Source organism: Cyanistes caeruleus, chromosome 29 (assembly GCF_971803275.1).
Source record: "Cyanistes caeruleus chromosome 29, bCyaCae1.hap1.1, whole genome shotgun sequence".
NCBI lineage: Eukaryota > Metazoa > Chordata > Aves > Passeriformes > Paridae > Cyanistes > Cyanistes caeruleus.
In genome coordinates this window covers 691,062-709,689 of record NC_141729.1, presented here as the reverse complement: position 1 = coordinate 709,689, position 18,628 = coordinate 691,062, and the positions used below count along the sequence as shown (strand labels likewise).

The 18,628-nt window shown below is 56.2% G+C and overlaps 2 protein-coding genes and 1 long non-coding RNA gene across 4 annotated transcripts; 1 reads left to right on the top strand and 2 right to left on the bottom strand.

Annotated features, from left to right (window-relative positions):
• Positions 1-35: 35 nt before the first annotated feature.
• BRF2 (BRF2 general transcription factor IIIB subunit) lies at positions 36-3,962 on the bottom strand. Its single transcript, XM_086865352.1, has 4 exons — positions 3,735-3,962; positions 2,973-3,032; positions 1,873-2,194; positions 36-1,411 (listed from the first exon to the last, which is right to left on the bottom strand). Exons 1-4 carry the CDS (start codon positions 3,886-3,888, stop codon positions 274-276), a joined length of 1,674 nt encoding a protein of 557 aa, XP_086721478.1. The 5' UTR covers positions 3,889-3,962; the 3' UTR covers positions 36-273.
• A 170-nt stretch (positions 3,963-4,132) lies between these two features.
• LOC111938839 (uncharacterized) lies at positions 4,133-5,378 on the top strand. The gene is made up of 2 exons (XR_002869108.2): positions 4,133-4,592; positions 4,978-5,378. It is a non-coding gene; the product is annotated as an uncharacterized LOC111938839 (long non-coding RNA).
• Positions 4,582-17,201, bottom strand: RAB11FIP1 (RAB11 family interacting protein 1). Of its 2 annotated transcripts, XM_086865346.1 has the most exons (6): positions 16,749-17,176; positions 13,461-13,903; positions 12,484-13,282; positions 9,366-11,615; positions 8,231-8,336; positions 4,582-7,363 (listed from the first exon to the last, which is right to left on the bottom strand). In XM_086865346.1, exons 1-6 carry the CDS (start codon positions 17,069-17,071, stop codon positions 7,145-7,147), a joined length of 4,140 nt encoding a protein of 1,379 aa, XP_086721472.1. In that variant the 5' UTR covers positions 17,072-17,176; the 3' UTR covers positions 4,582-7,144. The 2 variants fall into 2 exon arrangements, with proteins under 2 accessions (XP_086721472.1, XP_086721473.1); XM_086865347.1 differs by lacking the exon at positions 9,366-11,615 and having other exon boundaries at positions 16,749-17,201.
• Between the last annotated feature and the right edge of the window lie 1,427 nt (positions 17,202-18,628).

Sequence of the window (18,628 nt, the reverse complement as noted above, 5' to 3'; positions counted from 1 at the left end):
GCTGAAGAATGAGAAATCCAAGGTGAGGCTACCCCTGGAAAACCTGGCACTTGCACTTTTATTTATTTTTAATAGAAATGTAACGTGACCTGAAGCAGTCACTCCATAAAAACCCCATTTTGGTCCAGCACCTTAAGGAGGACCCAGGCTGCTCCCTCCCCACGGCCCCGTTCCCTGGGTGCCAGTCTCTGCAGCACAATCACTCTGTCCCGGCTGGGCTTCACACTTTTAGTCCCCAAACTGTCCCTGGCAGCACCGTCCTCTGGGCCACCGTCACAGCCAGGCCTTGGCCTTTCTGAAGGCGTGGATCTCGTCGGGGCTGCGCAGGTACTGCTCGATCTCGCTGTCCGAGATGGGCTCGTCGCCCGTCAGGGCCGAGGCCGGGGCGCTCGGAGCCACCGGGCGCAGCCTCTTCCTCGGGTGGATGAGACAGGGTGGGAGCAGCGGCCTCAGGGTGCCCCCACGCCGGGGCTTCCCTGCTGAGGGACAGCCCTGCTCCTGTGCCACTGGAGGAGAGCTGGGAGAGCCCTGGCCTGGGGAGTCCTTATCTGAGGAGTCCTTATCCAGGGAGTCCTTATCTGAGGAGCCCCCAGGATCCTGGCCTGAGGAGCCCTGGCCTGGGGAATCTTTATCCGGGGAGTCCTTATTTGGGGAGCCCACAGGATCCTGGCCTGGGGAATCCTGGCCTGAGGAGTCCTTATCCGGGGAGTCCTTATCCAGGGAGCCCCCAGGATCCTGGCCTGGGGAATCTTTATCCAGGGAATCCTCATTCAGGGAGCCCACAGGATCCTGGCCTGAGGAGTTCTTATCTGAGGAGCCCCCAGGATCCTGGCCTGGGGAGCCCTGGCCTGGGGAATCTTTATCCGGGGAGTCCTTATTTGGGGAGCCCCCAGGATCCTGGCCTGGGGAATCTTTATCCAGGGAGTCCTTAACCAGGGAGCCCCCAGGATCCTGGCCTGGGGAGCCCTGACCCGGGGCCGTGTCCTGCTGCTCCTCCCCGTCCTGCTGGCTGAAGGCGTTTTTCAGCAGGAACACGCGGTGCTGCAGCAGGTCCCCGATGTGCTTCACCACCGTTTTCTTGTCCAGGTCAAAGCCGCGCAGCCAGGAGAGCTGGGAGGCCATTCCCTGCAGGATCTCCAGCAGCTCCTTCAGCCTGAGGTGGGCCGGGGGCGGCAGATCCACCCCGGCCAGGCGGCAGAACCGCGCCAAGGGGCACGAGAGGCGCGGGCCGGGCCGCAGCGACTGCCAGGCCAGGAACGCCGCGGCCGTGACGATGGGCACGGGGTGCCGGCCCGTCACCAGCCACGTCTCGCTGGCCAGCTCCACAATGGCCATGGTCCGGCCCAGCAGCTTCTCCTTGTCCTCCAGGAACGGCGCGGGGACGTTGGCCGAGGGCTGGAGCAGCCGGAAGCTGCCGGAGCAAAGAGGCCACGGTCAGGGGGAGCCTTGGGGACAAACACACCCTGCTCTCCCAGGGCTGCTGATCATGGCCAGCAGCAGGAATTGCTTCATGGAAAGGCCTCTCAGGCACTGGAACCACTGCCAGGGAGGTGGTGGAGTCCCCATCCCTGCAGGTGGCACTCAGTGCTCTGGGCATCGGGCACAGCTTGGACTCGATGGCCCCAGGGATCTTTTCCAGCCTCGGTGACTCTGGGATTCTGGTTCCTCCCTGAGCACCTCTCTGCCCTCTCCAGACTGCAGAGAACGGGGCAGGGTGACAATCACAGCTGTAACAAGGGAGGGACAAAAGCCAGGCCAGCCTGAGCACACACACCTACATCACAGCTCAGCCCTGCCCAGGGCCACATCCCAGCCTCTCCACCCAGCCAGGGCAAACCAGGGCTGCCCCGGGGCTGGAAGGGATCCCATCACCTGTTGAGGTGTGTGGTCACCAGGTCTGCCAGGCTCAGGGCGGGCACCGACAGCCCCAGCTCCTTCTGCAGGCTCAGGTAGACACCGGCGAACAGGTCCTGCCTGGCGTACAGGAGGGAGCAGATGGTGCCCATGGTCAGGGGCCAGTTGTGCTGGCGGCACGTCACGAACACGCAGCAGCCCCCCAGCAGCTCCTTCTTCTCCAGGCTGAGCAGGTGGAAGGCAGGGAGCCGCAGAGCCCTCTGGAAGTAGGACACGGCCGTTTCCTCAAACACCACTGGGAGCTGCAGCACCTTGCAGAGGTCCTGGACCCGCCGGATCCCTGCGGGACGATGCCACCCTCACACACGGGGGCAAGGGACTTCTCCTGAGAACCCCCGCAGGCAGCATCCATCTGGGCACAGCCAGCCCCACAGCTGGCACTGAAACACCTCCCAGCCCCACACATGGCACTGAAACACCTCCCAGCCCCACAGCTGGCACTGAAACACCTCCCAGCCCCACACATGGCACTGAAACACCTCCCAGCCCCACACACGGCACTGAAACACCTCCCAGCCCCACACATGGCACTGAAACACCTCCCAGCCCCACAGCTGGCACTGAAACACCTCCCAGCCCCACAGCTGGCACTGAAACACCTCCCAGCCCCACAGCTGGCACTGAAACACCTCCCAGCCCCACACATGGCACTGAAACACCTCCCAGCCCCACACATGGCACTGAAACACCTCCCAGCCCCACACACGGCACTGAAACACCTCCCAGCCCCACACATGGCACTGAAACACCTCCCAGCCCCACAGATAACACTGAAACACCTCCCAGCCCCACACATGGCACTGAAACACCTCCCAGCCCCACACATGGCACTGAAACACCTCCCAGCCCCACACATGGCACTGAAACACCTCCCAGCCCCACACATGGCACTGAAACACCTCCCAGTCCCTCAGGGCAGGGGAGGATCTGGCTGGATCCAGCACTGAGTGCCCTCCCCGGGCCCCAAGGAGCTTCTGACGCTTTTCCAGCCCCAGAAGCAGGTCAGACAGAGCGGGGCAGCGGCCAGGGAGGATCAGCTCGCTGGGAACTGCTCTTACCTCGCTGCAGGCAGCGGCTCAGCTGCTCCTTCTGGCCGGTGCTCTGGGAATAGGCGACCTCTGGAAAACAGGGTTGGATCAGTCAGCCCTGCAGGGAATTCTGCGGCAACCAGAGAATTCTATCAATTCCTCCAACAATCAGAGCTGTTGGAGGGCACTGATCTCCTCTGAGTCAAGGATTTCCTACAGACAGAGCCAGGCAACAGCCTCGAGGCTGCTCCGCTGCACTCAAAGCTCTCCTAAGAGATTTAAACGAAATTTGAATCATCTCTTTTAAGAGTAAGAGATTCCACAGTTTAAACTTGAGGCTCATCCCTGGCTCCAAGCCCAGAGCCTGGCAGGGGAGTGCCGCAAGTGCTGCCCTGTGAGGGGAAATGGGGCTGGGGGACGGAGGGAGGCCTAAGCCGACCCGGCGGGGACACGGCGGGCACAGCGGGGACACGGCGGGGACAGCGAGGACACCGCGGGGACAACGGGGACACGGCGGGCACAGCGGGGACAGCGGGGACACGGCGGGGACAGCGGGGACACGGCGGGGACAGCCACAGCTCGGGGAGCGCTGCGCTCCCCGGACCGACTCAGAGAGCCCGAACGGGCCGCGCACGGCCGGTTCCGCAGCGCCCCTCGCTCCCGGGGCCGGTTCCGCAGCGCCCCTCGCTCCCGGGGCCGGTTCCGCAGCGCCCCTCGCTCCCGGGGCCGGTTCCGCAGCGCCCCTCGCTCCCGGGGCCGGTTCCGCAGCCCCCCTCGCTCCCGGGGCCGCACCCCGCAGATGCTCCTCGTCGGTGTAGGTGGTGGTGAGGAGCCCCTCGGACAGGACGCAGCCGCAGGCGGCGCAGACCAGCTGCTGCTGCGCGTAGTGCGCGTCCTCCACCAGGGACCCCGAGCCGCACTCGGGGCAGCGGCCCCGCGCCGCCATGGTCCCTCAGCGCTGGGGGAGCGCCGGGGCTGTGCACCTCCAACAGCCAATAGCGGCCCAGCCCAGCCCCAGCCAGCCAATAGCAGTACAGCCCGGCCTGAGCCAGCCAATAGCGGTACAACCCGGCCCGAGCCAGCCAATAGCGGCACAGCCCGGCCCGAACCAGCCAATAGCGGTACAGCCCGGCCCGAACCAGCCAATAGCGACACCGCCCGCGGTCCGTCCCGACGCCCGTCCGGCCGAGGCACCGTCCGTGCACGCTGCGTTCCGGCCCCGCCGGTTCCGCGGGGATGCCCGGGGGAGGCGGCGGCGGCGCCGGGAGCTGCGGAGGGAGCGGGACCGAGGGGAGAGCGCGTCCTCCTTGGCGTGGAACCGCACATCACCGCGGCTCGAAGGCCCCGGGCCCAGCGCTGTGGAGGATCAGGGCGATCTCCGCGCTCGGCGGCCTCCGGGAGCAGCGGCGGGGCCCGGGAGCGCTGCGGGCCCGGGGTCTCTCCCCCGGTCACGGAGTCTCTCCCCCGGTCACGGCCCGGTTCCCCACCCCGTGAGGTGTTGAGCAGGAAATTCCCGCAGGGATCGATCGCTGCAGGGATGAAACCAGCCCCAAACACCTGGAGGATGAGCGGGGCACCAGGAGGGGACGAGGCCCTTTGGAAACTGCTCTTTCAGAACAAAGACACAGGGATCACAACACCGGCTTTAAGGTGTTTTTATTTTAGTGTTCCATAAAGGCAAAAGCTGTTTAAAAACAAACAGTAACTCTGGGCTAAAAGCAGAGAGTAAAAACAGGGAACATGCACTCAGATCCTTCAATAATAAAATAATATATTTGATTCTTAAGGCCCTGGAGGATGTAAAATGCCCATCCCTCACACCAAAGGAAGGCTTTAACGAGTATTGCCAATAGAATGGAGTTATGAGGGTGGGGTGATGCTTTTGGGGCTGAGGAAGGTGAGGATGAGGATGCCCCAGCGCGGCCACCCAAGGGAGAGAACAACCCCAGGGCACAAAACGGCTGCCAGGGGAGCCTACTCCAAGTTTTAAGGCTTTATCTCTGTTAATATTATTTATTGCTTTGGTTCTGTGCAGGTCACACTTCCCAGTGGAAGACAGTCTAAAATGCAAGTTTATCAGAGGTGTGGGATCCTCTGTCCAGAGATCCACAGAGGCACGAGGAGGAAACAAATCAATCCTTCATCTTCCTCGCTCAAGAAGGCACGAGAGGCAGCAGCAGCACCCAGAATCAAACCAGCACCTCCACCAAGGCCAGCTTCAGAGCCTTCATTCAGAGCACAGGGCACAGGAGAGAAGAGAGAAGGCCCTCGCTGCTCAAGTAACACTAAAATGAGATAAAAGTACCTGAAGTCTTGCAAGACTCTCAGCTCCTAAGGCTGGTTTGAGGTCAGGCTGCCCGTGAGATACAGCTCTGCCAGGAAAGTTCCAGACTTTGGTAGCAGCAATAGGTCAGAATAAAAATGTTATTAACAGCGTTTTTTGGACTTTTTCTAATAAATGTTTACATCTCCGTGCAAATAAATTAAGCTGCTCCTCCCTAAAGAAATACAGTATTTGAGATCTCCAGTAGTTTCCAGTGGTTTATGACAATTGTAAGCAGACTGCTCACAGGTGAGAGTCCATCCAGCTGCTCCAGTCCCTCAATAAAGTGCTTTGCTGTAGAAAAACCGAGTTAGGAACTCACCCCTGAGCCAGGAGTAACCCAAAACCCCAACAATTTCCAAAGGCAGGAGTGTTTATTTCCAAAGAATTAAGGCTGGAAAGTTTTAAGCTTTGGTCCTTATGAAGCTTTGGTCCTTTGCTTCCTGCTCTTTCCAACCTCCCTCTAAGCCTTTTACGGACTCTGTCTACCCTGGTAAATCCCAGAGGTGCAGAAAGGCATCTGATTGTTTTGATCTTTGCCAAGAGCTCACCAAAATAAAGCCCCCTGTAGATTCCAGCAGGGGCAGCTGTGGTGGCAGCTCAGCAGCAATGAGCTGTTCCTGCTGGCTGGAGATGGGGAGAACATCCCTGCAGCCACCCAGCCACCCAGGGAGGTCTGCAGTGAGCTGTTCCTGCTGGCTGGAGATGGGGAGAACATCCCTGCAGCCACCCAGACACCCAGGGAGGTCTGCAGTGAGCTGTTCCCACTGGCTAATGATGGGGAGAACATCCCTGGAGCCGCCCAGCCACCCAGGGAGGTCTGCAGTGAGCTGTTCCTGCTGGCTGACAATGGGGAGAACATCCCTGCAGACACCCAGGGAGGTTTGCAGTGTCTCAGCTACACTGTGAGCAGCAAGGAACCAGAGCAGGTGGGAGCCCCAGCACTCCCTCCCCTCTCTGGAGTGACAGGAAAAAGCACTGCAAGACTGATCACCTTGCAGGGCCCTTCAAGGTGAGCCCCAGCTCCAAAACACAACGTATTTCTGTTTCCTGAATGCAGGGTAAAAAGAAAATGGTCACACAACTCCCACAAAGATGTGAGAGCCAGACCTGCTCCAGAGCACGGGGCAGAGCCAGGGGAGCCTCTGCCTCCTTTGAACAACCTCCAGAGCAGAAATTTTAAGACACTAAGAGAACAACTTCTGATTTAAAATGTACCTTTGGCCCAAACTGATTGATTCCATTCCTATGGTAGAAACGTCCTGTGAACCTCAATGTCTCCTCCTAAAAACCTGTAAACTTTCCCTTGAACGACTCTTGGGAATATCCATGTGGGGAGATGAACTGAGATTTGGTCAACTTATGGTCAACTTTCAATTAATTCCTTTTAAATTACAGCCCAGGCCTGAAGCTGGGACATCTTTGGACTTCTCCAGTGTAGCTAATTATTATTTTAAAAACAATCAAATCCTCAAACTCTACTGTACAAGGATTTATATTGCACTACAACTTCAGATGTGGAAAGAAAAGTAACTGATCTATCAAAGCTGCTACAAAATAAAACCATTTTAAAAAATCTTCCTCAAGGATCATCAGCGCCTTGCTGGGAAGCAAAACACATCAAAAACCCTCCTCCTTCCCATCACAACTAGCCTTTGGATTAATGCCTGATCTTCCCAAAGAATGGGAAGAAAACAAAAAATAAATATGATAAGGTGACTTCATTACAACACCTGATGGAACTATTAATCACTCCAAGAGTTGCTCAAGGCAGAAACAGGAAAAAGGTCATTTTGTGTGAGCAGCACAACCGGCACCACCAGCTCCTCACCCTCCTCTGGGGGAATTCAGTCCTTGTTCACCGACACCCCCAGACCCTTCACATCTTCCCAGCTTTTCTGTTGCCGGACATGGAAACACGGAGGATGTTTGGGGTTTCTTCCATGACTCTGACAAGCAGGTTGTCGATGTAGTCCTCGAGCTCCCGCACCTGGAGGTCCTTCCTGGTAATGGTATCCTTCTGTTTCAGCACCAGCTGGATCAGCTCATCGTGTGTCAGCTGAGCATAGGCATAGGCAGGGTCTGAGGGATCATATTTCTTGGGGAGGGAGGGAGGGAAGGCAGGGTCAGAGCAGACACAGGACATTCCAAACCAGCAGCAGAACACACAGACCAGCACACTGACAGCTGCTGCTTAAACAAACCTGGTAAAGCTTACACTGGCTGCCTAAATGCAGACTGGTATAGTCAAATTCGGGTTAAACAGCAAGAAATGCCCGCCCAGAGCTTTGCTGTTTCTTCCTATTTCTTTGGAAAGTCTGTTTTGAACCCTTAAACAGCGTGAGAGGTACTGGGCAGCTTCTGCTGATTCCTGCTGCTCCCAGAACGCTGCCCAGGCAGGGAGTGTGAGCACAACAGCCTCCTGTGGGGCATCACACACAGTTTACGTGGAAGCAGAACACCACAACACCCACTGCAAGTTTTCAACCCCCTTGAAAGAGCAGCGTGTCAGTTTGAATCACTCACACCAGGAGGCAGCACTGCTGTTATTTCAGCTCTAACTTCTCTATTTCCCCTAAAAACCCTCTCAGGCAACAAGGGGAGCTGTGATTTTCCCTGCTGAGCCAGGGATGCTCCCAGCCTTTGGGATCAACGTGGCAGGCAAGCTGTGCCTGAAGCCTGGAGGTCTCTTTTGAGGCCAGGATTATGCTGAAAGCTCCTCTCAATCCCACTGCTGGTCCCAACTGCACGACTGTGCTCCAAGGAAGCGGTTGTGCCTGAGAACCTCCACAAAGCATGAGCCCCACCTCTACTTTAGATCACTCTGCAAGAAAATAAGCATTTAAGGACTGTTCCCTTGCTTGGGGGCTGACCAAAAGGAAGTTCATGTCCCAACTACCTGGAATACACAAACTCTTTAATTAAATCAAAGCTTGGGCAGTGAAAGTGCCACTTCCCTCCATACCTTCACACTCATTTCCAGCAGCTTTTCGTTCATGGTGCTGATGACATTCAGGTTCTTGCTCTGAGGCTTGCTTGCTATGGCATTCATTGGCTTCACAGGATGGAGTCTGCAACAGGAGAAAAAAGGTTCCTGTTGTTTAGGCAGAAGATGTAACAGCAGCATGACACAGATCTTTAGACTAAGAACAAATACAGCAAGAAACTGGGGATGATTCCCTCCCTGCTCTATCTCCTGAGAGAAAAGAGATTCAGCTTCAGGAAGACAAGGTATTTCTAAGCCACAGGGGTTTTGTAAGTATTTTCCAGTTCTCTACTATCTTTATTGACTTAAGGCATTGGAGATAAAGCAGGAGCAGGAAGGGAAATACATCCTGTGTGTGTCATGGAAGAAAAGGCAGGTCAGGCTACACGAGGAGACAGAACACAGGGCAGCTACTCTGATCCCTCAGGAACTGGTATTTCAGCCTGACTTTCCTAATCAGAACATATTTGTGATCTTACAACATATCAAATACTTCTTCTGTCCTGAGACAAGTGTTAGGCTTTGTCCAGTCTGAACTGACACCACAAGCTGAGCAGGACTCACAGTACCAATTTTAATACAGGAAGAAAATTTTCCTTCTTTCAGCAAATGCTGGCTCAGAGGTGTCCTAAACCCCAGGCAGAGCTCTGCAGGTGAAGTCTTGAGGGCTGACATGTCAGTGGCAGCACTCCCACACAGCAGGAGCAGCCTGAGCTGCATCAGTGGTGATCCCTGAGGAGCTCAGTCCAGGCAGGGAATGAAGCATCCCCTTTCTCAGGATGACCTTTCTCCCGTGTCTCACACACATCTCAGTCCCAGGCCATTCTGCCAATGGGATGAAATGGCTCCATTCCACCTGCACTGCCCCTGAGAGCTGTGATGAGCAGCTGCTCCCCTGGGCACCCTGAGGAGCTGCACAGATCCTCCTGGAGCCAGCAGCAACCCCACACTGGCTGACAGCACCCAAGCCCTGACAAATGCAGGTCCCAGAGGAAGCCAGGGCTGTGCAGTCCCGGTCAGATCCAGCAGCCAGAGGGACAGATCTGCACCCAGAGAGCAAAGCAAAGCTCACACCTGCACAGAGGTACCTGCTGTGATCCCCACATGGTCTCACCTGTGCTTGGGAGACACGGTTTCACCACCCCATGGGGTTTGGTTAGGGAACGTTTCAGAGGGTGAAACCCGTGCCTGGAGAAGTTTCTTCTTGCCCGAATTTCCCGCTTTATCTGCGAAGCCCTCGGCTGTTGGCTTTTTCGGAGACTCTGCTCTACGACTTGGGGTGTCAGAGAGAAGGGAATGAGAGGAAGAGTAGGGCTGGCAAGGACTTGACAGGGAGGGAGAGAAAGCAGAAGGCTCAGAGAACTCACACTCTGCACGCTCCTCAACACCTGCACTCTTTTCCAGCTCTTGTTTCTCAATATGACTGTCACACTCCCTAGAATGAGGTGTCACACCTAAGCTTGAATCAGCTCCCTGGACACAGACCCTGGGAGCACCCACTGCAGCGGGCAGCACAGCCAAACTCCCTGGCTGACAAGCACCAGGAATAGCTCCTCCTCCTCCTCCTGGAGCAGCCAGGATCACCGGCTGCTCTCTTGATTCTCCATGCAAAGGTGTCAAACCTCGGGGCTGCTCTCCAGTCCCTAAAACCCCTTTGTCCCCTGCAGTGACCCCACAGCTCTCCTGACAGTCCCCCAGCAGCTCATCATCAGAGCCTCCCTCTGGGATCACTGGAAGACTGGCCAGTGCTGAGCTCCAGCCTCCGGGAGCAGCCATGAGAGACCTGACATTTGTGAGACGGACAGAGAAATCATTGTCACCTTCCTTTTCTAAAGGCCTGTCACTGCTGTCACCCCTGGCTGTCACTGGAGGGGTGACAGTCTCCAAGGAGCCACCTTGAGGGAGGCACCCACGAACAGCTGAGGCTCCAGGGAGCCCTGGTGTGGATTTTACATCACCTGAAGCAGGAACATCACCCCTCAGCTCAGCCTGGGAAGTCGGTGGGGATTTCCTCAGCAGTACAGCCAGTCGTGGGGCTGGCTTTGGGGGGACAAGGATCTCACTACCTTCCCTCCCTGAACCCACTTCCTGAGGGGACACTGTGCAGGCTCTCAGGATTGGCTGGACTTGAGAAAGTGACTCATTTCCAGCAGGTGGAGGTGCCTGGGGCTCTAACATGGGCACACATTCTGCCCACTGCTTTCCACTGCAGGGCTCCTGCTCCTCCCTGAGCTCGCTCTCAGGGAACGGTGCCTGGTCAGCCTCTGGCACGAGGCTGACACTGGACTTGGAGAGAGACACAAAACCTCTGTCAGCCTTGGTGCAGGGCTCAGTGCTCACACCAGTGACCTCCACAGCTGTTCCATCACTGTTCCAGGTGGGATGTGTGCTGTCCCCACAGAGTTCTGTCGATGGGTCACCCCCTGCTCCCAGCTCATCCCCAAGCCCTGCTCGCCCTCCTGCTGCCCCTGAAGCCATCTGTAACCTTCCCCTGGAGTCCAGGTGCTGCTCTCCACCTTCCTGCCCACCCAAACCCGCATCAGCTGATGGAACACCCTGCCATCCCCCAAGGACAAAGGACACAGATCTCCCGTTGCCTGGCTCGCTGCTTTCCAAAGAATCCTCAGGCTGAAGCCGGGCAGAATCACAGTGCAGCTCTGGAGCCAGCCCAGGGGGGGCAGGAGGGGGGGCAGACAAGGTGCTGAGAGGATCTGGCACAGCTGTGACATCACTGGTTACAGCCACTTCCACAGAGCCCCCTGAAGCACCACGGGCAGGGTGTCCTGCAGAGGAACAGTCCTCACCACCAGAAAGGCAAGAAGGGGAAGAACCAGCAACAGCCTGGACACCTGGCACTGCCTGTCCCCCACGCTTGGACACGAAGGGATTGTTGTCATTGAAACGACAGTCAGAGAGGACAGAAGGTGTGGGTGGGTCAGAGAGACCCCGGGAAGCCCCCATGCCAGCGTCCCCAGGAGCCTGGCCCCAGTCAGCAGCAAAAGGATTATTGACCCTAGCAGAGACCTGCCCAGCCAGAGGTGCTTTGGGAACGGAGGCTGCAGGGTGATGGGATGAAGGGAAACGGGCGGCGCTGCTGGGATCCAGGGCTCTGGATGCCCTGTCCCATCCAGGAGTAAAAGGGTTCTTGTCATTCCAAAGCTCTGCAGCTAACGCAGGAGGAGTGAGAGAGGCAGGAGAACTAGTGATGTTTTCAGAGTCTGGCACTTGGACTGTCTGCCCCACTTTAGAAATGAAAGGATTATTTGCACTGCTGACACGGTGCACAGAGAGAAAAGCAGGGAGGGGGTCAGGTGCAAGAGTGGGAAGCGTGGCTTTGGGTTCCTCCTCTGGAGACAGGCCCAGTCTGCAAAAAGGGACAAAAAACTCGCATGTCACTTGCGGATGCAACACGAGGCAGGAACAGACAAGCTTGAGCAGCAGCCTCCATCAGCTCTGCCACTGGAGATGAGCTATACTGTAAAGAGACCTCAGAGAGGTCTGTGAGACCTGATATCCTTAACTGCACCTTTACCAAACACTGGGCTCATGTCAGAACTCTTCTGCTGCAGAGCTTGTTTTTGCTGCTTTAAGCTCCGTCTCTCTGCACCCCAAGCAGGTTTATTAGTATGTAAAACACTGCACAGGCAAGAAACTGAAACTTGAGAAGCACTGAAAATGAGGAGTTAGGGACACACACAAAACACAGCCGTATTAGTAGGACACACTTAAACCCAAACACAATTTATATATATACGTGTATGGAGGATAAAGGAGCAGAATTTCCGAAAAAGCCTTGTGTACAAATCCACACAACATCCCTCTGTGCTGCTGTGAACGATGCCAAAAGCAGAAGGGCTCCAAGGCCACCCTTTGGAAGACCACAGCCAAGTAGGGAAGAGGAAAGCAGAGATGTTAGAACAGGCATTCCAGACCCTGGGGAGGCTGCAGCCACACAGGTCAGACAGAGTTAGTTTGTGCAAGAGATCCAGCAAGAAAAATCACCCCACAGGTGCCTGTGCTAGACAACCCCTATTTCAGCACTGCTTATGAGGAGCATCCCTACATCCATCATTTTTCCTGCTGAGGAAGAACTCGGGAGTTGTTATTTGTCACAGCACCCAACACCAGGTACCCTCAGAGCAGCACCTGAGCCCAGGTGTGGCAGGACACAGCCTGCTGCCACCTGCCACCACCACTGCCCATCCCAACTCCTGCCAGCAGCTGGGACTTACCTGGGTTTCACAGCTTTGGTCTTGGCTGGCGCAGCTTTCTCAGGTTTCCGTTCCTCCTCAAAAGGGCTGAGCAGCTGCTTGTTTGTGATGGCCTCCTCCACCTCTGCATGGTGAGCATCTCCTGACGGGCTCCCTCTGCCCAAATCTGCTGGGACTTCAGGGCATTTGGCCTCCTCTTCACTCTTCTCTTCTGGAATTGTATTTTCCTCACTCTGCAGGGTCCTGTCAGGAATAATCTCAGCATCACTGGTCTTCACCGTTTCCTTCTTTCCAGTGACCAGGGAGAGCAAGGCAGACTTTTTGTGGTCTGTTTTTTTTGTCTCTCTAGCAGCCTCTATGCTTGGTGGAATGCTGGTGTCCAGGTGCTCCTCACTGCTGAGCAGTTTGTATGACGGCAAAGTCATGGATTTGAAGGTCTCCAAGGATGTGGACCCGGAGACAGCCTGACCAGGAGAGGTTCTTCCCATCTCTTCAGGTGATTTAGTGGGCCTGGAGGACAGGTTCTCCTCTGAAGCAAAGAGCTGCTTCCTCCTGAGGTTGTGAGGAGAGGGGGAGGAGGTTGGAGTCTTGTCCTTGGTTGTGGTCTCTTCCATATAGACGTGACTGCCATTGATGCACAGACTAGACTTGGACACAGGATCGCTTTTGGATTTCAGGCCACTGAACAAAGAGAGCCCATCCTTTTTGGTGTGGTTAGAGACTCCTTGGCTTAGCTGCCTACTGTCCAAAAAGGCTGGTTTACGAGATTTAAACAATGGAGAAGGAGCTGGCTTCTCTTCCAACGCATTTTCAAAGGATCCTGTGAAAAAAAAAAAGAGAGAAATTCAAGATGCAAAAACAACCTTTTCTCTGACACTATACTGACAGCATCAGTGCCAAGAGGGACTTTCCATGGATTTGTGCAGAAAGAAGAATTTAACCAATGCTGTGAAAAGTGTAAGCAACCCTTTGGAGGAAGGTTTTGTGCCAATACTCACGTTCTGAGGCAGGAGAGGTCTCAGACTCCTCCTCATCCCACTGTGCCTGGAAGTCGCTGGGCCGCAGCCGAACCCTCTGGGTGAGGGGCTGCTGAGTGGGCAGCACAGACATGGACTGGGACAGGGATGTCTTCTGCAGGCCAGGCTTGGAGAACAGCGCTTTGAACTTGGATTTCTTCTTCTCCTTCTCAATTGCCTCATCCTCGCTGTCGGCAGGGGAGTGGGAGGTGCTGGGGATGATGGCCGAAGCCGTGTCCGAGAGGCCACTGCTCCTCTTGCCCTTGAGCTTGTCTTTGAGCTTCCCAAAGGGAGAGCGGGGCTTGTCCTTCATGGACAGATCAAACATGCTGGCTGTCATGTTACTCCTCATGAACTGGATATCCACCTCGATTTCCCCTCTCTCCTTTTCCTTCTTCCCTGGTTTGGAGCGCAGCTTGTACCACCTGCAGCAAGAAGGAGATTTCTTTAACCAGCGGTAATTGAGAACGCAGAGGGTGCTTATGGCTGAAAAATCAAATCAGCCCACAGTGTAGGAAAAGAAAGCCTTTAATCTTATGGTGACGTCACAGTCAGGGCCCCAGGTGCCAAGGAAAACATTTCTTATCGTAAACAGAAAGGTATTAGTAAGATTTGGTTTAAAACCCAGATCAGGAAGGGTTAAAAAGAGGGAGAAAAAACAGAAACACAACATGACATTCCTATATTACAGCTCAGCCACCCTGCTCTGCCCTTTCATCTCTCCTCCTGACACTGGCAGGGGCAACGGCTTTGAAGTGGAGCGAGAGCAGCAGCCCCAGAGCTGCACGCGTCCCACGCCCTCATACCTTTCATTCCAGCTTCTTAATTCCTCTTAAGCCAAGGAACCCCTAATCAACACCAGAGAGCCAACCCGAGCCTTACAGACCTTGGGGGATTTCCACTCACGTCCCCAGGCTCGTGACTGGCACGCACCAGGAAGGGCATTGCTCAGACAGAGCCTTCTCCCTCCCCAAACGCAGCTCCCGAACATCGAGCTCTGTGTGGGGAGTGCCCAGGGCACCCCAAACCACCATCCCACCTCCCACACGCCCTCAACCACCCCTCTGTGACACTCAAACCACATCTGAGCCAGCAAAGAGAATTATCAGCACTGCACACCAGGATGGTTTTGTTTGTTGATGGAACCACAGAATTCCCGACCCCACAGAACCCATAGGAAAGGCTGCCTGGAAACTGCTTTGTTTCTTCCTCCTCACCAGCTGGAATGGGAAAATAAAGGAAGCAAACAGAGCATGCAAATGTGCCCTGCCATCAAATTTGCACTTCAACCTCCAAAGGTATACTGGAAGCAACAAAAGAGAACAAAGGGGAAAAGGAAAAAGGTGATTTGCTCCAGTGAAAATTCAAAACTAATGGGGATAACCGAAGGAGATGGATTCAGGAATCTGCTACAGACGCTTCAGAGGGAAATGCGGAAGGAATTCTTCCCTCTGAGGGTGGTGAGGCTCTGATCCTGGAGAAGCTGTGTCTGTTCTGTCCCTCGAAGTGTTCAAGGCCAGGCTTGGAGCAATGGTCACGTGGAATTTGTCCCTGCCCAGGGCAGGAGGTGGAACAAGATGGGCTTTAAGGTCCATTCTGGGGTTCTAAATGAACACTTTACCCCAGTCCCTGAGACTGCAGCAGCCCATGAAATCACAACCCGTTTGCCTTTAACATGAGCCAGCACTGGGCACTTTTGTTCCAAAGCCGTGATTTCTAGGAGCATCCTGTGCTCGCAGGGCTTGGGTGCCACAAACGGTCCCGTGTGTCCCGGGAGCCACAGGCAAACACTGTGCTCAGCAAAGGCAGCTCAGCCTGGCTGAAAGCAGCACCCCTGGCAGTGGGTGGAAGGAAATCATGTACTGACAACCCCCAAACCACAAAAAAGCTCATTAATGGCATTTGTTGTGTTAGTGAGCACCTGTCAGTCAACATGTATCTATTTTCCAAATAAAACTAGCCCTTTGTGGCTACACATCACCATGGCAGCAAGAACAAAACAGGCTTCACACTGGAAACCGAGTGCTGGAAACAACTGAAAACATGAGAAATTTCCCCAGGAGTACCAAAGAGGTATTTTCGTTTTCTCTACCCCTCAATTTTCCTTTGCCCAGACACAAAGGAACGCGCAGGGAGCCCGAGGCACCAGCCCTGAGCTCTGCTGACCGAGGGGCTCCGCAGTGTAAACACAGCAGCGTCTGACACAGCCTTAATGAACCCACGGCCTAATTAAGCCTTGACAAGCGGGAGGGCTCCGTCTCAGGTGAGCCAGGGGAGGAAGGTGACTCACCAGCACATTACAAGGCTGCTGACTCCCAGTAAAACCCTCCCGGGAACCACCCCTGGGTTTCACCGTGCCCGTGTTTGTGTCCAAAGCAGCGAGTGTGACACAGAGCTGGCGCTGGCCCGGCTCGGAGTCCTGCTGACAGCAGCGGGGTCAGCCCGTGGAACATGGAATTATCCACCCTGACACGCAGAAAGTGGTTATTAGGAAAAACAAATAAACGGCCGCTCGTTCCCTGCTGGAAGGAGGCAGCATTCCGAGGACATCAGGTTTCAGGGGTCAGGCTGGCTGGCTGCTCTGTACAGAGCCAGCACTCACACGGGAACGTTTAAAACTCAGACCCAAGGAGCAGGCAGGACTGGCTGGAAAAGCTTTCCCCGGGCCCCCAGCCTCTTCCAGGGGAAGGCACATCTCAGCCATGGGGGCTCACCCGCTCCAGGACGGACCCTGCTCCCAGCGCTCACCCCGTGGGCACTTATGGGGCTCCAGGGGTCCCTGTGGGGAACAGGAGCCCCAGCAGAACCCCCCAAGGGCTTTGGGACACAGGGTGACCCCCAGTGCTGCGGGACACAGGGTGACCCCCAGTGCTGTGGGACACACAGATTCCCTGGGGGAACAGGGCTCTCCCAGCAGATCCACACGTGCCTGAGGTGCTCAGAGGTTTCCCTGAGGAACGGGGACATCCTGAGGGGAGCGGGGGCTCCTCACAGCACTTCTCCCCTTGAAAAGCACCGAGGCACCCCTCAACCGCCTCCCCAGCCCCCGTGGGGCACAGAAACCCCCTCATCACCCTCTGTGGGGCACACGGGTCCCCTCCAAACCTCTCCTGGCCCCCGTGGGGCTGAGAGATCTCCCCCAAAACCTCCAAAACGCGGAGGTGCCTCTCCGTGCCTGTCCCGGTTCGGCGGGACGCGGAAGCCCCGGGTCCCTCCCGTGAGGGTGTCCGGACCGGGCCCCGGGGGTCACAGAGCTCCCCCCGCCCGCACCTGCTGTGCCGCCGGCCGCCGTCGTCCCTCAGCGCTGCCAGCTCCACCTCGGCGCGGCCCAGGAACTTGTCGGCCCCGGCCAGGGCCCGGTGCAGCACCGTGAGGCGCAGGGCGGCGGGCCGCGCCGGCAGCTCGAACGTGGCCTCCTCCCGCCACAGCGGCTCGCCCCGGCACCGCTCGGCCACCGACGTGCGGAACTTGTCGCGGCCCAGCGCCATCACCGCGTACGCGTCGCTGCCGCCCGCCGCCGCCTTGGAGCGCAGCCCCCGCGCCCGCAGCACCGTCACCCGTACGTGGGTGGGCGCCCAGCCCGCGGCCGCCATGGCAGCGAGGGCAGCGGCGGGGCCGGGAACGGGAATGGGGCCGGGAGCGGAGCGGGAACGGGAGCGGGCCCCGAAGGGCGGCGGCAGCGGCTGCTGAGCCCCACCCCTCTCGCGAGAGCGCGGAAAGGGCGGGGCCTGAGAGGGGCGGGGCCTGGGGTGTACAGGTGTGTACAGGTGTGTACAGGTGTGTGTATGTGCAGGTGTACACAGGTGTGTGTATGTGCAGGTGTGTGTATATACAGGTGTACAGATGTGTACAGGTGTGCACAGGTGTACAGGGGTGTACAGGTGTGCAGGGGTGTACAGGCGTGCACATGTATGTATATACGGGTGTGTACAGGTGTGCACAGGTGTGTATATATACAGGTGTACAGGTGTGTGCAGGTGTGCACGTACAGGTGTGCACAGGGGTAGTAATGTGTGCATGTGTGTATGTACAGGTATGCACAGGTGTATATATGCGTGTACATACAGATGTGCACAGGTGTGTATATACAGGTGTGTACAGGTGTTCGCATGTGTGTATGTACAGGTGTGCACAGGTGTGTGCATGTGTGTATATACAGGTGTGTACAGGCATAGGTATAGGTGAATTCAGGTGTGCACAGGTGTACAAGTGTCTACACATGGGTCTGTACAGGTGTGTGCAGGTGTAGGTACAGATGAATACAGGTGTGTACAGCTGTGCACAGGTGTACAAGTGTGTACATGTGTGTACACATGGGTGTGTGCAGATGAGTTCAGGTGTGCACAGGTGGGAGTACAGATGAGTTCAGGTGTGCACGGGTGTGGGTACAGATGAGTTCAGGTGTGCACAGGTGTGGGTACAGAGGAGTTCAGGTGTGCACGGGTGTGGGTACAGATGAGTTCAGGTGTGTGCAGGTGCAGGTACAGATGAGTTCAGGTGTGCACGGGTGTGGGTACAGATGAGTTCAGGTGCAGGTACAGATGAGTTCAGGTGTGTGCAGGTGTAGGTACAGATGAGTTCAGGTGCAGGTACAGATGAGTTCAGGTGTGTGCAGGTGTAGGTACAGATGAGTTCAGGTGTGCACAGGTGTAGGTACAGATGAGTTCAGGTGTGTGCAGGTGTAGGTACAGATGAGTTCAGGTGTGCACAGGTGTAGGTACAGATGAGTTCAGGTGCAGGTACAGATGAGTTCAGGTGTGTGCAGGTACAGATGAGTTCAGGTGCAGGTACAGATGAGTTCAGGTGTGTGCAGGTACAGATGAGTTCAGGTGTGTGCAGGTGTGGGTACAGATGAGTTGAGGTGCAGGTACAGAGGAGTTCAGGTGTGCACAGGTGTGGGTACAGATGAGTTGAGGTGCAGGTTTGGTGCAGGACCATGTGCAGGCATTTCAGGGTGCACAGGTGCCTGTGAGTGCCGCCAGGTGTACCCAGGTGTGGGGGTACAGCCTGTGGGGGGGTGTGCGAGGTCTTGACCTGTTCTGGAGATCCCCAGGTGAGCTGTGTCACAAATCCGCACAGCCCCCTGCAGCTCCGGCATCCAAATTTAGGTTTTTGGACCGGCTTCCCCACACCCTGCCTGCCCCACAGCC